General features: G+C 43.1%; 2 protein-coding genes across 2 annotated transcripts; both read right to left on the bottom strand.

The window, feature by feature from the left end:
- Nucleotides 1-3,770: 3,770 nt before the first annotated feature.
- On the bottom strand, nt 3,771-6,966 carry LOC131294850 (cytoplasmic protein NCK1). Its single transcript, XM_058322905.1, has 5 exons — nt 6,918-6,966; nt 6,518-6,838; nt 6,101-6,437; nt 4,326-4,647; nt 3,771-4,243 (listed from the first exon to the last, which is right to left on the bottom strand). The coding sequence occupies exons 1-5, from the start codon at nt 6,937-6,939 to the stop codon at nt 4,034-4,036; spliced, it is 1,212 nt and encodes a 403-aa protein (XP_058178888.1). The 5' UTR covers nt 6,940-6,966; the 3' UTR covers nt 3,771-4,033.
- Nucleotides 6,967-12,969: 6,003 nt separating this feature from the next.
- Nucleotides 12,970-14,884, bottom strand: LOC131292395 (adenosine kinase). The gene is made up of 4 exons (XM_058320822.1): nt 14,713-14,884; nt 14,374-14,535; nt 14,014-14,175; nt 12,970-13,938 (listed from the first exon to the last, which is right to left on the bottom strand). Exons 1-4 carry the CDS (start codon nt 14,811-14,813, stop codon nt 13,149-13,151), a joined length of 1,215 nt encoding a protein of 404 aa, XP_058176805.1. The 5' UTR covers nt 14,814-14,884; the 3' UTR covers nt 12,970-13,148.
- Nucleotides 14,885-17,992: the final 3,108 nt, after the last annotated feature.

Genomic DNA, 17,992 nt, shown 5'->3' with positions numbered 1-17,992 from the left:
TTATTCTTGCACACATTATGGATGCTTTTCATCGTGTATGTCCCTCTGCACTTGCAGTAATTTTATAATATTCTATATTAATTGTATATTTTGGTATTAGGATGATTCATTCATTCATTCATTACTATCTTAACCACCATACGTTGCCAAGTATTTCGCCGTACATGATTCCATCAATTGATCCATCTTTTTCACTTCCTGTTTTCCTTTTTTATTCATTCACCTCCCGCTGCACCGGCCCTGGGTGCGGCAAGGTTGCTTAAAATTAGAAACGCCTTAAGCGGTACGATGGAATTTATGGTTCAAAAGAAAGTTTGCTAATGTACGCTAGTAAAAACGCGCGATGACTTCCTACGTACGATCGGTGATCATGTAAAGATCGTGTTTATACATGCTGGCTTTACAAGCCATAAAAGTGAAAAGATGCGTGTTACTTTCTCTGTGTGTTGTTATGATGATGTAGTGGAAATTAATATCTATATTTTAACCCCTATATACCGTATCCTCAGTTGATCTGAGCTGTGAAAAATAAAACCTTTCTGTTGTACAAAGCTTCCCTTCTAAATAGTCACTCGGTTTATGGATGACCTCACTTGGCCATGAAACATAAATGTAACATTTAGCGAGCACCACATTCGAAACGAACCGAAAAAATGCGATCCAGTGATAAGAGCATGAGATCGCTACTTCCCATTGAAACAAGTAGTATCCTGATGCGAGCAACAGAATTTCGAAACCATCGCATTGCCAGCCATTTAATTATGGACAACCAACCGTTCGGTTGGTTTTATTTTCGTTTGCGCAAGTGTTTTAAGTTTTGTTTTTCTGTTCAAGCAGTTTTAAAGTTTAATAATTTTGATTCCATTCCAACATCTCTCGCAAGGGCCATGGTAATGTTGATATCTGCTTCGTAGGCATACATAGGTTTCCATTCAACATTTCAATGCTCTTTCGTGCCCTTACGTCTCTGTCGGTTTTATTCTTGTCTAACATGGCACTACACTAATTCCCGACTCCCTTTCTCACGGCCTTACACTCTCTTTCTTTTAGTTGCAAAATGCAATTTGCAAACCGATCACTTTCCTTCCGAAAGGCAAGTAGAAATTCGAGTCTTATCGTAAAGTCATGTTAGGCGTACGTTTTCACCCCCCCACAGGTTCCGTTGATGTGTGTTGATCCGGGCCGGATCCGGCTGCCAACGGCGCATTTTCACCCAAAAATTAGTGCCAATTATTCGTTCGTTCGTGAGACATTAGCCCCTTACACTGCGTTCTATCTCGTCTTATACCTGTAAAGATGCCACTTATATCATTGTCGGAAGATGCTGTTAGGCTTTCGAAAGTCTCATGTAGTATCCTGCTGGGATCCGATATTTGTTTGCTTTACGTGAGTTTTTTGTGAACACATTCATGATTCCGGCAAACCCCGCAATTTTTTGTTTTCATTTTTGCAAATGTAGAAAATAATTCGAAAAAACATTTCGCCAATTTCCCGCATTGATCTGCACCATATCCAGGAGCTTACAGAGAGACTCTCGGTATGGGCTAGGATCATGACAAAACAATAAAAAAGGAAAAAAGCTTGTGGTAGTCGTACACACACACATACACACAGACAAGTACCAGTGCAAGCAGCATATGGACATTTTTCAGTGAAGCCGTAGTAGGATGGTGCTGATCGTTTGAAGATCAGTTTCAACCCCGATGACGGATATTACTTATGCCTCGGTGCTTACTTACAGTCACACCTTCACCCAAAAGGATGAATATCAAAAGTATCGATTGACTCCCGAATGGCCCGTAGCGCTACTGCGGGACAACTGCTTCTGCTCCCGGGCTAAGGAGGAAGAAGAAGAAGCAAAAAAAAAACTTCCGAGCGAACATCACAACACCGATATACACTTACACACTACGCAAACACCGGGCCCCGCCGACGTGTCACGCAAGACAGTACAGTTGGATGGTGTGGTGTTTGCTTCGCCCAACGAACGATTTTCATGTCAATTGTTGGTATTGTAAAAAAGGAAGTATCAAAATGACTAATTCCATCACAACATGCTACCTTGTATAAAATTATCAGACCGTCGCTTCCTCGACACTACCTGACACACACACTCACGTATTCCGGAACCGCCTTATATTCGATTCTCTTCTGTTACAGTTTGTTTACTTTTGGCTTTCATAGTTATATCGTTTTTTTTGTTTTACTCTCGAACTCGTCTTCTGTTGTGGTATTTCCCATCCTTTCCGCTTCCCTTGTTACGATGCGGACATTGCATTGCAGCGGAGCGGAGCTTATTACAAGTCATTTATGTTTGCAAAGTGATGCTAAAAACTTGAGAAAGGATATCGAATGGTTACATTCTTCTTCGATAGGGGATTTTGTTTCAAAGCGCGCTTGTTATACTGTACATATGATCTATAATGGATATAGCTACAATGTTTCTAGCTCGCATTGCTCGACGTCACATGCCGTTATGTTATTGTTCAAGCCATAAATAAAACCGTTTGGGATGTTTTGGGATGTTTTGGAAAAGATAGTTGTAAGTGATTCAAACGAATTTGCACAACTAGAATCCCCACGGCACTCCATCATGGGAAAAGGAAGGACAAAATGCATTACATCCGTTGAACATGCCATGAACGGAAATTATTGTGTGTATTTGCTGCTATGTAGTGGCCGGATTTATGTTTGTGTAATCTCCCTTCCTACTCTCCACTGGTCTCGAGTAGATCATCAACTTACCCAAAACGACGGGATTGCTACCACGCTAATCATTCGTTCACACCAAGAATTTTAGCGACACAAACCTTTCGTAGGAATATAGGTGTGTACGGTACTACGTTAGAAAATTGGGTAGATCTTTTTTCACTTCCGGTGGATTTTGTTTAATCGTGTTTCTCGGTTCTATTTTTTTTTAGTCATATACGCACACATTGACCGTTGTGGGAATATTAATCTACTACAAAATAAATGCATACACCATTCTGAAGGGTAAAGATTGGTATATAACTCCCGTATCAAACTCGGAAAAGCAAGAGTGGAAAAGAACTAGCGAGATATGATGCCGAAAAACAGGACCCAAAAGTGGATACTTTGTACAAAATTCGTTGGGTAGTGAATTAGAGAAAAAAAATCAAATACAACTATCGTATTATTTGTGTAGAAGTTTGAATGTAAATTGGTTTCAATGAAACGACCACAACTCCGCATTATGGACACGATGTAGGAGTGTACATTTAATTATGGTATAAAACGCCCAATCCCCCTTTGGAAAACTGACGGTGCCATTTGATCGTGCAGCCGTTTTACTGCACGAAACGTTTTTTTCCACATCGGGAATACCACCATAAGAAGTCAACCCACATTTTGTCTATTTATCGATCTACAGTTCTCTTAGTGAAGTTTTCTGCTTCAAAATAAATTACTACGTTTATAATTATCATTATTATATCGAGTTCACGCGGGTTTCTCCTTTCCTATTTCGGTGTCATGAAGAAGCCTGTACGTGACGTTGTTCCGAACCAACTAGTCTCAGCTGCAACTGCTCAGTAGAAGCCACAGCTCCACACACACGTACGGTACACGTTACCAAATGATAATGCACGAATAGATGTGCATTCGGTTAATATCTTATTGAATTCATTTTATGGGCCCTAACGCGTTTGGTTGTTCCGGTAGGACAATTTTGAATACAAGCGATAGAAATAAAACATAAAATTTAAAGAAACTAGCTAAAAACAAGCAACCGATTATAAAACCGATAAAAATAATAAAATATAAACGGATAAGATTCATTGAGCGCCTTAAAGAGAAAACAATAAGCTCACAATTCCAAACACGATCTCGTCAATGACCACACATTAACCATCAACCCGAACAAGCTTACAACTGAACTCATCAAATTTGCACCGTTTTCCCATGATTTCGCTTCGGTGTGGTTTCGGTTACCAAATCGGCAGCGGTTTGTCTTGTCTTGTTCTACACTACCTACCGTTGCCGGCATTCGAAAGCCTAGGAGGAGTAGGTCGGCTTAGGTACCGTTCGCCTTCGGTAGTGGTCGGACGAGGTACAGCTTTTCGCCCTGCTTGTTGGTGTAGATGGGAGCTCTTTGGTAGTGGTCCACTAGCTGATCCAGTGTGTGAAATTTACGCTGCCCGATGCAGTACATGTTTCCTTCCACGTGCACACGGAAGTGCTTGTTGCGTCCGGGAGCCTTCAGTGATACCGAATAGTCACCAAGCTGTAATGGAGAAAAAATTGGCATGCCATGAGATTCGTGCATGTTCCTTCCCGACCCGAAGGGGATAGGAGATATTGCTTACGTTTGTTTCACTATCGCGAATCAAGTAGTCGCCATCGTGTCCGTGAGAATTCAACACCGTATCACATTGACTTCGTGTAATAGCACCATAGTACCAGCTCTTCCCGGTTAGATGGGGACGTTCCGGTTGCTGCGAGTTGTTGTTGTTGCTATTGTTCGTATTGGAGTTGTTGTTGTTCGACTGCGCATCGGCAGGCCGCCGGTCTAGCGAATCCGGCCCACTGCCATTGCTACGGAATGGTTGCGCCAAATACTCGGATAGTTCCTGCAGGTAGTTGCGCGGCACGAGCCCAATTTGACCGTTGTTGTTACGGGCTTTATACCTGTAAAATAGAGAGGAAGAAAAAAAAAGTTTTATATATACAAAAAAAAAATAAAAGTAAATAAAAATTAGAAAAAAAAGAATTCGAATTGGTGCTGTTCCTCTGCTGGTTAAAATACGACGGTTACGATACGATGCACCAGGAAAAAGATATTTCAGCATACGTGCAACGAATGTGTTAATCGCGTGATACAAGAAGTATTGATAATTTTGAAAAAGGACTTAATCAAGCGAGGAAGTTAGATGGGGAATCACGTTCGAAGGAAAGACGATCAAACGAAATCGATGCGTAAGGAATCGAGCTCTCTAATTGATAGGAGCAGGATATGTATAAAAGGCTAGAAAAATTGAAATAAAATCAAACTTTTCAAGTCCTTCCATCCATATCGAAGCTGAGCTCTTGAGATGTTTTCACAGGAGACTTTCTTGATTAGTTCTTCTTCTTGGCGTAACGACCTCTTGGTCATGCCTGCCCGTTAAGGGCTTACGAGACTTGTTTCCCTGTTGTACGTGGATAGTCAGTCCTCTCGTACAGGGGAGGGTCCGGTCTCGGTTGGGATTCGAACCCACGCCGTCGAGGTGGTGAGCCCCGGCGCTCATGGGCCGATTTTCTAACCGGCGCTACCGCTCGGCTGTCGCGGACCCCCTTCTTGATTAGTTATCTGACGTGAAAAGATCGTGTTCCGATCCAACCACAAGATACCCAAAACTAGCTAACTTCTGTTGGTTCACCTCTTATGACCGATTTTTTTCGTCACGGCAAAGATAATTACAAAATGTCCGCAAAGCACTTATAACAAATGTAAAGTTCTTTTGAATTTTCCTTAAGACCAGATTCAAGCATTAACTGTGTTTCCTCTGGCGTCGGCGTAGTCACACATTGAAGCAAGTATCGTGAGTCCCTAATCAATTAAGTCCTAGAAGATTTAGAACGGGGGTCCGCGACTGCCGAGCGGTAGCGCCGGTTAGAAAAATCGGCCCATGAGCGCCGGGGCTCACCACCTGACTATCCACGTACAACAGGGAAACAAGTCTCGTAAGCCCTTAACAGGCAGGCATGACCAAGAGGTCGTTACGCCAAGAAGAAGAAGGTTTAGAAAAGATCACTAGAGCTACCTCTGCTATCGACGTTGGTTAATGTTTAAGCCTACGTTCAAGATTTCATAGCACTTCATCGGACGTCGGCATAGTCACGGCTCGGGCCTCGCTTTGAAACGAGAACCAAAGGACATCAGAATCGAGATAAAGTGTCTCGCATTGACGGCGACAACGTCGCGAGCGGGTACCTTCGGGCGCTTCGGTAGCGAATCCAATTCGTTACAATATTATGAACAAAAAAAGTTGATATGTTTAAACCTCATCATAAGCGGTGAAGATAGTTTCGAAACAGAAACAGGAAAAAATCAACGAGAAAAATACATTAGCACAATTGAGTATAAAACCAGTGTACTCACCACTCAGGATCTGCCGCCGGCCGCTCGAGAATCTCCAGTCGGTCACCCTTCTCAAACGACAGTTCGGTGTCGTTGTTCGAATTGAACGAGTAAAGTGCCACCACAATGTCGAGCACGTTCTCCGCCATCGCGTACGTGTGCAGGGTGTCGTCTTCGTTTTCCTCCGTCGTGTAGTTGCTCGGGAACCAGCCGGTCGCCGAGCCGCTCTGGCCACGCCACCAACCATCATTCGATTTCTCCAGTATCAGTATTCGCGTACCCTTCGTGAGCGACAGTTCGTCCTGCTGCTGCGCTTGGTAGTTGTACTTGACTATGGCAGTTCCGATCGGTGTGGACGCTGGGAAAATGAAAAGGGGAATTGAACCATACCATACCTGTTTGCTGGGCACGAAACGGTAAACGGCCATTGCTACTCACCAACTGCATCCGACGGGTCCGGAGGTAACCGCCGGCTCATGGTGGGACTGTCCACCTGGCGCGAAGGAGAGCAATTTGGAAGCGTTTTACTGCCGGAACCTTTCTTGACCTTCTTCTTGAAGCTGTCGAACAGCGAGACGGATTTCTTCTCCTTTTTCACGTAGTTACTCGGCACATAGCCGGACTGATTGCGTGTGTTTTGCACCCTCCACCAGTGCTTGCTGTCGTCCAGCAGCAGATAGCGTTCGTTTTTCCTCAAATCCAGCTCCTGGGCGCCTTGCGATGCGTAATCGTACTTTGCTACTACGTAGCACACATCCTCTGAAAAGATATATAAAAACGATATTAATCTCTTGAAGAACGCTTTACAATTGTAAAATCAACGACACTCCACACGTACCTTGCTTAATGCTTCCGGCCATTATTTTTTAACGATCCACCGCTGGCTTAACTCGCTTCCAATGTGTTCCGCACAAAATGTTGTTCAAAACCGTCCGGCTTTTGAGTCTTCTTACGACTAATGACTATGAGAGGGCCAAATACCGGGCACCGGAAATTTGACTCGGCGTCACTGCTGCCTAGCTCCTTTGTTTTTCCGTCTATTTTCTTGTGGCTTTTATGGAGTAACTTCCAACGGCTTGATTCGACCGGTGTGTCTTCTACTCTAAACTGCTACATACGGAGGGCCCAATGGGTACATCAGAACCGTTCTATTACAGTCACATTATTTTCGTTGTCACCAGCAATGCACCTAAAATAAGAAAATGGTACATGATAAGAATTGATTCGGATAGGCTTAGCGTGTGCCTTAGTCATATATTAGTCATGGCATTGTCAAACTCTTGCGGAAGGAGTTCGACACCATTGGAAGGGGATTTTTTCCACCTCAATAATAACAGATACAATGAACAAAATCGATACTATTCACACAGCAAATGTAAGGATGTGTCCAACGTCGAAAAGATGCAGATGCAATGTAGCATCGTTTGCAGAATGAGACCGAGATTATACTGGAACTCCCTGCTTCCTCCTCATCAATCTAATGCTCGCTGCATTCCAAAGAAAAATCCTATGTCATTTTTCTTTCCCTTGCATAATTCAAATATACTGTATCAGAACTCATTTGCAGCGTTATCAATCAACACGTTTCTTAGGACACTCTGCCTGTTTATGGATACGTCATCGAATGGACCATTCTATGAATCACACTTTTACGTTGAAGTGTTGTGATGGTTTTAATCTGCTAATAACGGGATCATGGGTCATATGCAATACGAGCACGTTTCTCGGAGTATAGTTAAAAAAACACCTCGCGAGCAAAATGACTTTTTAAGTTTTATGAATGTCTATATTAAAAAAAAATCATTTTATCAGCACACAAATATATTTCACCCAATGTGGGATGTTAATTAAATGGACAAACGGCATCAGAAATGATCTGTTTGTGTCTTGTCGTATGTTTGTTGCCGTCATCATCCACGATGAAGTGATGACTGTTATGTGGGGCCGGACATATGGACAAAACGGAGGTGCTGTATAGCATGTTATATTAGGTTAAGAGATGCGCTCTATTTTTAAATATGTTAGGCAATTTAAGACCATACTATACATGGTACTGTTTTAAGGTTTCGTCAATATACTTTCAAATTTCTCAACAAAATAAGATAGCCCCAGCCATATTCAACTGGACACCGACGAAAGATGTTGACTTTTCTGGCACAAACCTCCAAACCCGGACAAACAACATATGCTTCCCAGCTGTGCAGCACAGCACCGAGCGGTCTCGATTGTGCTCACATTTGGTAAGATTCGCCCACGCCTTCCGGTCAATCGGAAGATTCGAAGTGAAGTACACAATATATCTGCTGCAGTGACGTGAAGTGGTGTCGCTGCTCAAGGTTTTGAGACCGCCGGAGGCTCAGCGTAAAAAAAAATACCCCAGCTCAACTCACAACAGTTCTCCAGCCTCTCCCGCCCCCCTCCGAAGGGTATTCTATCAACACGCGCTTCTCAGAAAGCTTACTTCCATAATGAGAATTAAGTGAAGGTCGTTTTGAAGCAGCAATCTTAGTAGAAGTTTGTTCGAGATTTCATTTGGTGCTGCTTGTGTTCGAAGTGTGCCGTGAGAAATACGAGACCCATGCTATCAGATTTTTTGTTTATGTTTAAATGTTGATCAGCTATCGCCAACGGCATATCATTTACATCAGCGATTTGTTTGACACGATCGTGGCACACTACAACTATTTGAAGCCTATAGAAAGTATTTTTCAAATCCAACAGTGGAACGGGGTTGTTTCGATCTGTTTTTCTTGCCGTAAAATTACAACAGTCACCAATTAAATGTTCGTGATTTCATTTCTGTGCCACTCGATACTGGCCTATGTGTACGCTAATCTTAAACAAAGGGAAAAAGGTAAAAGTAACTTTTCTATTCCTATACGAACCAAACACTATATCGCGGCATGATTTGGTGTCTCGAATTTCCCAATTACTATTATGTGTTTTTTTTCTACCACATTTTCCCACCACCTGGCGGCCCCTCTCGACTGTTGAGGTTCTGTTTTTTGGGGGTGTTTCGTGGGGAGGGTGAGTGGCAGCAGCTTTCCCTCCCGGGGAAATTTTGCGTGGCCATAACAGTACAGCGTGCCGAGCACGTGGAAACTTCGGGAGCGTGCGTAGGCAGACGTAACCATACGTAAAAGCACGCCAGCGACTAAATTTAAAATTAAAGCAACTTCCACTTTGCTTTTTGCCTTCGTCATACCCGTACCACAGGTTCGATGCTGGGACGTGATATATTATGCTCAAATTACGTGTTTCCTCGGACGTCAGCAGCGTCGTCTACAAAGAGTAGTTCAAATATTCAAAAATTTATCGTATTCGAAACAAAACAATGAGGCAGTCCTGAAAAAACTTAAAAAAAAACAACACAACAGTAAGAAAAGCTCTAATTAGAAAATCTGGGCTCTATTGTTGTTGATCGTGAGGAACGAAATGGAAAAAAATGCACTTGAAGCACGCACTCGTCTTCTTGTTGGCCAGGCAAGACAGGGAGGCGGCTTTTTCATTTTGACGGCGTGTGTGGCCCACATGAAAATGGTTGTTTTGTTTAACTACACGAAACCGCCTACTACTGGGCTCGCTTTGATGAATTGACAAATTACCCCCGGACACACTTGCACACGAACGTATCATACACCTACATACACGCACACACACTTAAACACAAGCACGCAGGATTCGCATTGTTCCCGTGAGCCGTGGTGAAATTTTGTAAGGAGTTTTCGAGCAGTGCTCCCCGTACAATACGTCTACTAAGTTTTGCACGCGAGTAGCGTTTGTAAGGAAATTAATTTTTCCTTTGCTCCATAAGTAACACGATGCACGATCTTCAATCTCAAGCCTCCTCGAGCGAATACGATGGAAGGGGTACGATTTGCGATATTGCCCGATCTAGCAAAGGGTCCTTTAAAAGAAGTGATTTGATCTCCTTCTAGCCTACCCCGATTCAACACCGCACGGTATTCTGAAGTGTAACCAAATCAAGCAAAGTGCAAAGGACACGCTTCAACACAAACAAATGCGAAAAAACGAGGAAAACGAGGTATCTGCCCATCCCAACTCGCACACACTAATGGAAGATTGCACCAATGTGCAAAGGATATGTTCAAAACCATATCGTCTCGTCTGGCAGGGACAACACAGCCAAGATATCCTCGCAAACAACACCATCAAAGCTGCAAAACGCACACCACATTATGAACCGTCCTGCGCACACGCACACACGCGCTCAATGTGTTGTGTGGTGGTGTACAAACAGTTCATCGGCAAAGGACATCATCCCTCGTTGCGCGCGTTGGTAAGCTAGTGTGCGAACCTTTAGCTGCTCTACACCACCAGAATACAGCCTTTTTCTGGCGTTGCTGTGTACGTTGATGTTTCCGCTGTTGCTAGAGGCACCACACACTCAATGTGAACACGGTGTGATTTCGCTGAGGCGCACAGGTCCGGTGTGTATCCTTCGCCCAAGGGACGCACACCAAATTGCATATGCTTTCACTCCCGCATGTGCTAAATGCCACCTTACATTGTGGCAATTTTTCGATTATTCCAATATTTTGCATCTCTTCTCCATTTTGTTGAAAGGAAAACACAAATTCAATTTGCATACGCTGTTCAGGCTACGTACCATTTGACGCGTCTATTCGCCGTCAATTACCCGAAGGGTGATGTGTTCTTCGCGGAAAAGATTCGCAGTCATATATGCTTTTCTCCGGTATAATGAAGTTTTTGATTTCTATTCTCCCACCACACCTTGTTGCACATTGGATGCAAAGTACGAAATCCGGAGCAGCGATGCAAAGAACGAATGATTTTTTCGCATAACCAAACAACACTTTATACCGTCCGTCGACGGACCCACAGCAAAGGGTAATTTGTTCTCACAGCCAAGCCAGCAGCGGAGGAGGGCGACACCTCCAACTTTTGCCTTTCTCGCACCTTTGTCTGTTTCGCTGATCACGGACGGCGAACGCTTTGCCACACCCGCGAGTGGCGTCGATGTACGCGAAACGATTACCGCGAAGCTGAAATCACGCTAATTTGTGATCTTTTCCGACCGAAACTTTACAATTATTTAGCAGCCGACTGATTGCGACCGACCGTCACTTCGAGTGAATTCGAGTGTTGGCAGAATCGGGACTCGGAAGATTCGAAGATTCGATCCCTAGACGGATTCTAAAGATTCGAATCCCATTTGACGGATTCTAAAGATTCGAATCCCATCTGACAGATTCTAAAGATTTGGATCCCATTTGACGGATTCTAAAGATTTGATTCAATTAGGATTCTAATCAAATTTGATTCATTTGGGACTCGATTTGATTCGATTCTGACTTGATCCTAAACTGTATCAATCGACTCACAATGATTTGAGTCGAATTAGTCACATAACTAGTCGATCTAGAGACAATGTAATTGATTTAAGTTTACTCAAATCGAACGCTGGGTAGAATGTCCAATGGACATAGATTGAGTTTTTTGCGCGATTTGCAAGTTTTGCTGTAAAAAAATCCTGGAACCTATTTTTTTACAAAGAAATACAGTAGAATGTCCATTATCCGAGTTGTTCTACCCAACCAAATCATTAGGACCAGACCATTTTTACCGAATTCTGAATCGGATTCTGGGGATTCAGATTAGGATAAACAATTTCCAGACCGACATTGATTTGTTTACATGATGGTGATGATGATGATGATGATGATGATGATGATAAGTCCCACCGCTTACCCCTACATTGGTTTGAGAGGGACGAAAGTATCTTACGATATTAAATATAAATCACCAAACGAGAGGGGGCATTGGGGCATTACTCTCCAGAACAATCGTATCCAACTCCATTTATACAACGGTCGCCATCGATTGAACAAGGAGGTACATCTTAGATTTCCTAACTAGCAAAAGGAGACCACTTTCCGGAGTAGGGCAGATATTTTCGCACAGTTTTGGTTAACACCGCCAGCTATATATGACTGATAGAGTGGTGAAACCCACCAGTGCTACTTACGGGACCTGATTTCGTTCCTTCCATACAACGGCCCTGAGCAATCACCTCGAAAGGTAAATCGCCGAGTCCCCCAAGGTAAACGAGGCACCACTTTCCGGAGTGTAAGAGGATATTTCTGCTCTGTATGTAGTTCCCCCGCCAATTACCATTGGTTGATAATGTGGTGTCACTATCAAGAACAGAAAGGGACCCAATTACAGTGAGATGTGTAGATACTATTACCCGAGGAGAACCTTGCTGCACTTTCCTACCAAAGGTATACATGCCTACTAAAAAGAACCTTGCCAAGTGTATTTTTGGTAGGCATGTACTCCTCATAACCTACCAATAATTTTTTTTGGGATCCAGGAAAACAGAGTTCGAAAGTTTCCGATGCTTTGATTGTACAATGATTGATTGTACAATTGTTAAAGTAACAAATAATATGAAAAATCGGTAAATTTGGTAGGCACGCATGATATGATGGATTGGGGCTCGGATTCGACGATCCGGAATGGATTTGAATCGAATGATTCGAATCCCTGTAGGGATTCAGTTTTCCCATCACAACTACCCGCAGACGTTTACAAACAAGGTTGTTTCAACTAAGTGAAACTAAACGTTCGCTTCGTTAAAAAAAACCTGGATCAATTATTCTTCGTTCAATCATGTCTTTTTAAAAACTACATACAAAAATTAAAGGTCTGTAACATAACACAGTTCAGTTTTATGTGGAACTTTGTAACAGTTCTACCGTATTTGGAATGTGTGTATCATTATAAATCTAATACATTGTTCTGAACAACTCGAAATCATTCGGCCGGCATTCAACCGCTTGTTCAATAATTTATAATATGTACATACATTTCTTTCCATAGACATTTCACCACAAGTCTAACGTATTGTGATACAAGTTTATGTGCATTCATAAATATTGACAGCTAACAACACTTTACAACTATTTCCCTTAACCATACTACTGTAATAAGATCATGATCACCATCGAGCAAGCACCTAGACCAATCTATTGCGTAACATAATAGAAGCAAAAGGAACTTATTCTGCCAAAAGCATTGAAATCTAAGGAATCTTTCCTTCGAGAGCAGTCGTCGGAACCGTGGGTGAAGACGGTACGTTTGATGGCAAGTTGCACCCAACCTGTCGTATCACTTTACCGGCCACTTTACATCCATACCGAATGCATTCTACTAGCGTAGGACTTTCGTCGTTCATAAATTTGTACAAAAATCCGGCCACAAACGAGTCACCTGCACCGGTCGTATCGACGACGGTGTTTACCGGTATGACCGGCACTGGGAAACTTTCCGCACTGAACTTCGAACCTGCTCCGTGGTAAAACCGAACGCTCCGGCAGCCATCGGTTGCGATGAGGATTTTGCTGCGATTCTGCTTTCGATACTGCTTGATTAACAGCCGCGCCAACTCGTCCACATCGCTGCATTTGTAAATCTCCGCCAGTGCGATGAATTCGGCTAAATTGCCGAACACCAGATCTGCGTTCTCCACGAGAAAGCGCATTTCTACAGTAAACTGTTGCAGTATGTAGGATGCATTCAGGTTCGTTACGAGCAAGTTTGCCGTCCCCTTGCAGTAATGATCGTATATATAGCAACAGATGTGAAACTTCTCCGGCACAAAGTACCCTTCTATGTAGAAAATTCGAATGTCTTCGTCGATGTTGGTATGTGCGGCAGATTTGCAAACGCCAATCTTCGACTGGCACCACCGGGAACTCACGAATTCCTTCTTGAAATGTAACGATGCTCCAATGTTTGCGTTTAAACTTCGCTTATCACCACTGATGAGGCACATGCACGTCCCAGTTATTTGATCGGGCAACGTTTGAATGCTAAAAGTACAGTAAAGCGTCAGTTCGACACACAGGCTCAAGGCATACAATGTTAATTGTGATAATATAACGTACCATGTGTTTAATGCGGAGTCTTTAAGTATCTGCTGCAGTATTTGTCCATTCTCGTCGATGCCAACCGCACCACAAAAAATTATATTTTTTTCGCCAAGGGCGCGTAAAATGCGACACGTGTTCAGAGCCGAACCGCCAGGATTGTAGATAGGATTACCGCATCTAGACGGAAAAAATCGAAAAAATAAAGCCACCCAGAAACGACGTCATTCTCATAGAAGGAAAAACTGCGCTCCGTGGAAACTGAAGTAGAAATCTAATGCGTTCGTCCCTTTTTCTTTCGTCTCGTGAGCATGATTGCGCTATGCGTATATGTGACAGGTGTAAATAAGAAGCTCTTTCCATTGACCAAATACCTACGTTTCTACGGCAACGGAGACAAGGGCAGCAAGTTTTTCGGCAGGAATTTCCCTCTGATCATCGGGTTTCAGATCGAATTCTTCGAGTATTTTACCATCCTCCAGCTCCACACTTATATCCAGCAGAATGTTCCCGAATGCCACCATACGCGGGCACCGATCGCTGAAGCATGCAATACAATATTTAGTGTAATTATTATAGGACGCGCTGAGTCATAACGTTTAGGCCACGCTATATTGCTGCCCAAACATGCTACCGAAACATTTGGCGGACACCGTAAGCGCCCCAGAACAAATACATCCAATCCGCGAAACGCAAGGACGACTTGTTTACACTTACCAGCTGGCGATGGTGAAATCCTCGTTCGCGCTAATCATCTTGCCAATATCACAAAACCGTCCGGCACAACTTATTCCGCTGGAGCGCACAACGGCACCCATTCACTTCTATTTCGGTACAATGCTGTAATGTTACATTAATGCTCTGCAAGGCATGCAAAACTGCATGTGCACCAAGGTGACTCCTGCTATGTTGATCCACTTCGGACTGACATTCGTGTACCATACGTTTAAACACGCTAGTTACGTACTTAACTCAAGCGACTATCTAAAGTACCGGCATTCTAAAGTCAAGCGATGCTTGGATTTTCAGCTGAGAACACTGTAGTAAATGTAATGGAAAAAATGTTACTACCAAAAAGTTTCCAATTTCATCTAATAAACCTAGTACCAATTATGTCCTGCTCGGTTTAATAAATGCTGATAGTTTCGAATATTGTACGCTTAAATATTCGATATCCAGTTTCAAACATGATTCGAAATATGATTTTGATGCCTAATTGTTTTTGGCTGTAATTTACACATAACTTTTGTTCGAGTGACTTATTGTTTAAATTGCTATAGGTCATAAAAAGTGATTAACTAAGTGACTATTTGGCCTTTATTTCATCTTGTGACCCTTGGAGTTTGAAGCGGCCAATTGAATGCTGTAAAAGACAGCTGTCAATTAGACAATTTTTGACAGCGATCTTTTAGTGATGGTAATTAAAGCGCCTTGTGTGGATCGGATCTTTCATATACGAGCAGCAATGGAGCAAAATTACATTCACCCTTTGCTCTTACTTTGGCAAAACCTTACTTTAAAAAAAAATATTACAACTAGTATTTGCATCATTATCTGCCACCACACCTGGATCAAGGCCATGTTATTCCCATAAAGTGTAGCATGTGGAGCGAATCATTAGGACCGGATTGAAAAGCTCTCTGTACGGATTTTATCAAATCAATCGCTCCAGCTTCGAACTCACACCTCTAGTGTCGAGGGCAACTGGAGAGCGAGAAGAAAAAAGAAGTTGGACTGGAAAAAACGGATCTGAAATTACATAAAACAGAATCGAGTTCAATTCAGTTGTATATCGTAAAAAGTACATCGCGTTCGTATTGTCCTGATTGTGATCGAGTAGTGGGTGTTGTGTGTGTGTGAAGTGGCCGAATGTATGTGTGACGGTATGTGTACATGCGGGTATGCGCGTGAAGCAGAGAAAATTCATCACACGCCGTCGGACACGGAGGACGGTGTGTTTGAAGTTTGATGGTTTTTACTCGCCCCAAAGCAGTCGCGATCCAATCTTTCACTGCTGCCATCGGCACAGTCCTACATTCTACCATTCGCAGGAGCAGCCTGCGTTCTTTCGTGTTTTCTGGCCCGCCGTGAAGGTAGTGGGCTTGAATGTGATTCTAGCCGCGTGCAAGGAAATCCCTTGCTAAACACACCACGCAGCAAGCGGACGTTCGATAGCAGGATACAAAACCGTTCCGAAGCACGCGGACACACATGGCAGTGCATGGTAAAGCCAGTCTCCGAGCAAAAGTGTTCTGCGTGTCCGAGGAGTCCAAAGGGCGAGCGCTTGTGTCTCTGGGTGTGTGCAGTGTGTGCTCGAGGAAAACATTTTCCCTATTCCCTGCACAGCGGCAGTGGCCAATTTTCATCCCAACCATACAGCGCTGTGCGGAGTAAATCAAGTCCCAGAGTGATTCAAAGTGATAAATTCGATAGCGAACAGAACTTGCAGAATATTCGGTGCAGTGCTCAAGTTCAGAACCCTGTGCTTAAAATCAATGGTACCGGGTGGACCCATCCCGATTGTCCACGATTAGTGGCACTAAAATGCCGTAAAGTACTACCAGTGCCTGCTGCAAACATCTTATGCGAATGATTATGTATGCTGCAGCCCTGGAGAAAGAGAGTTTGAGATAAAGATCAATGGAAAAGTGAGAAAGAAGGCAAATAGCAAAAAAAAAGGATATTCTACTACAGTATAAGAGCGAGAGGGTTGAGAAAACGGGCCCGAGCGAACGAGAGAGACAGAGAGCGGCAGGAGGAAAAACGGAGCCCGATGTAGTTTAGAAAAGAAGAGCATGCTTGATCTAACAATTACAACATAAACCTTATGTGTTAAGTTACTATGATCCGCTAAATAGCTCCAATTTTCATACTGCTTGATACAACCGAATGTTTCCAGGAGTTCTTTTAGGAGCGGTCATCATCGTCCTATTGGTTGATGGTTTGTCCAGGTTTGCCACAAGAGTCAATTTGAGCTTAATATGTCGCATTACAGCTTAGCAAATCTTTCAAACACACTAAAACAAGTCCCATCGAATAAAACTAATTCTCCGACGAAATGCTTACTACTAAACGGTATGGTGTTCCTAGCTTGCTAACACGTTTGCGTGTGGGTGGCAAGTGAAAAGCCAACTTTTATGAAGGTATTTGGGAACCATAGGCCTTTTGCTACTTAGAAAAACGACCCACAGGACTGTTTCTGTTGTAAATTTAATGCACACTTCCCTTTTTCGTCGGTACCCGTTATGTAAATCTTAAAGGCGGCTAAGAGCAGCACAGTTTTTCCGCTATTCGCATAAGATCAAGTTAAGCGTACGTAAAGAGTCAATGGTTTTGTCAGTCTTTTCACCGTTGTCGCGCAGAAACTTCGATCAAACTTTTTCCCCTAGAACACACTTAAGTAGGTAAACTTTATCATGCTATTTTGTTCCCAACCCTAATATGACCCTTATCGGATATCCCGGTATGATCCGGGTGCGAAAAGCACCGCAGACGAGGAGGTTTTTGATATTTCTCGAAAATGTGTCTCCGAAAAGACGTCGAGAAAAGTGCTCATAACTATTCGAGTTTTTTTTTTATTCTTTCCTTCGTGCCTCCAACCATGAATGGCCTCGTTAAAGGAAGGACCACACACAAACGGCACGCAAGGAATTCCCGTACACTGGTGCGTGTCCTATGGAACGGTTGTGCGTGACGCGTGTGTACTAACCAAAAAAAGGAAGATAAAAAAATGAATGATTATAGAACCGGTATTTAAAAAATAGTATTATTGTATAATGAAGACACGAAACGTGCTGTTGTGATGGATCGGAAATGAGATTGCTAAGAATGTGGCTACCGAACAGCGACACCGGGAAACTCTGTGTCCAATGCACGTGCAATTAGTCGCGGGAGACGACGCGTTGGTCGCTAAAATTAAACCTGTCATACTGTAATCCTGGTAATCAGCCTGGTGGACTTCACCCTGAGGGAAAATTCGATTTTCCATTCCATTTTC

This window comes from Anopheles ziemanni, chromosome 2 (assembly GCF_943734765.1).
Source record: "Anopheles ziemanni chromosome 2, idAnoZiCoDA_A2_x.2, whole genome shotgun sequence".
NCBI lineage: Eukaryota > Metazoa > Arthropoda > Insecta > Diptera > Culicidae > Anopheles > Anopheles ziemanni.
Note: the sequence above shows the minus strand (reverse complement) of the source record. Positions and strands in the feature narration are given on the sequence as shown.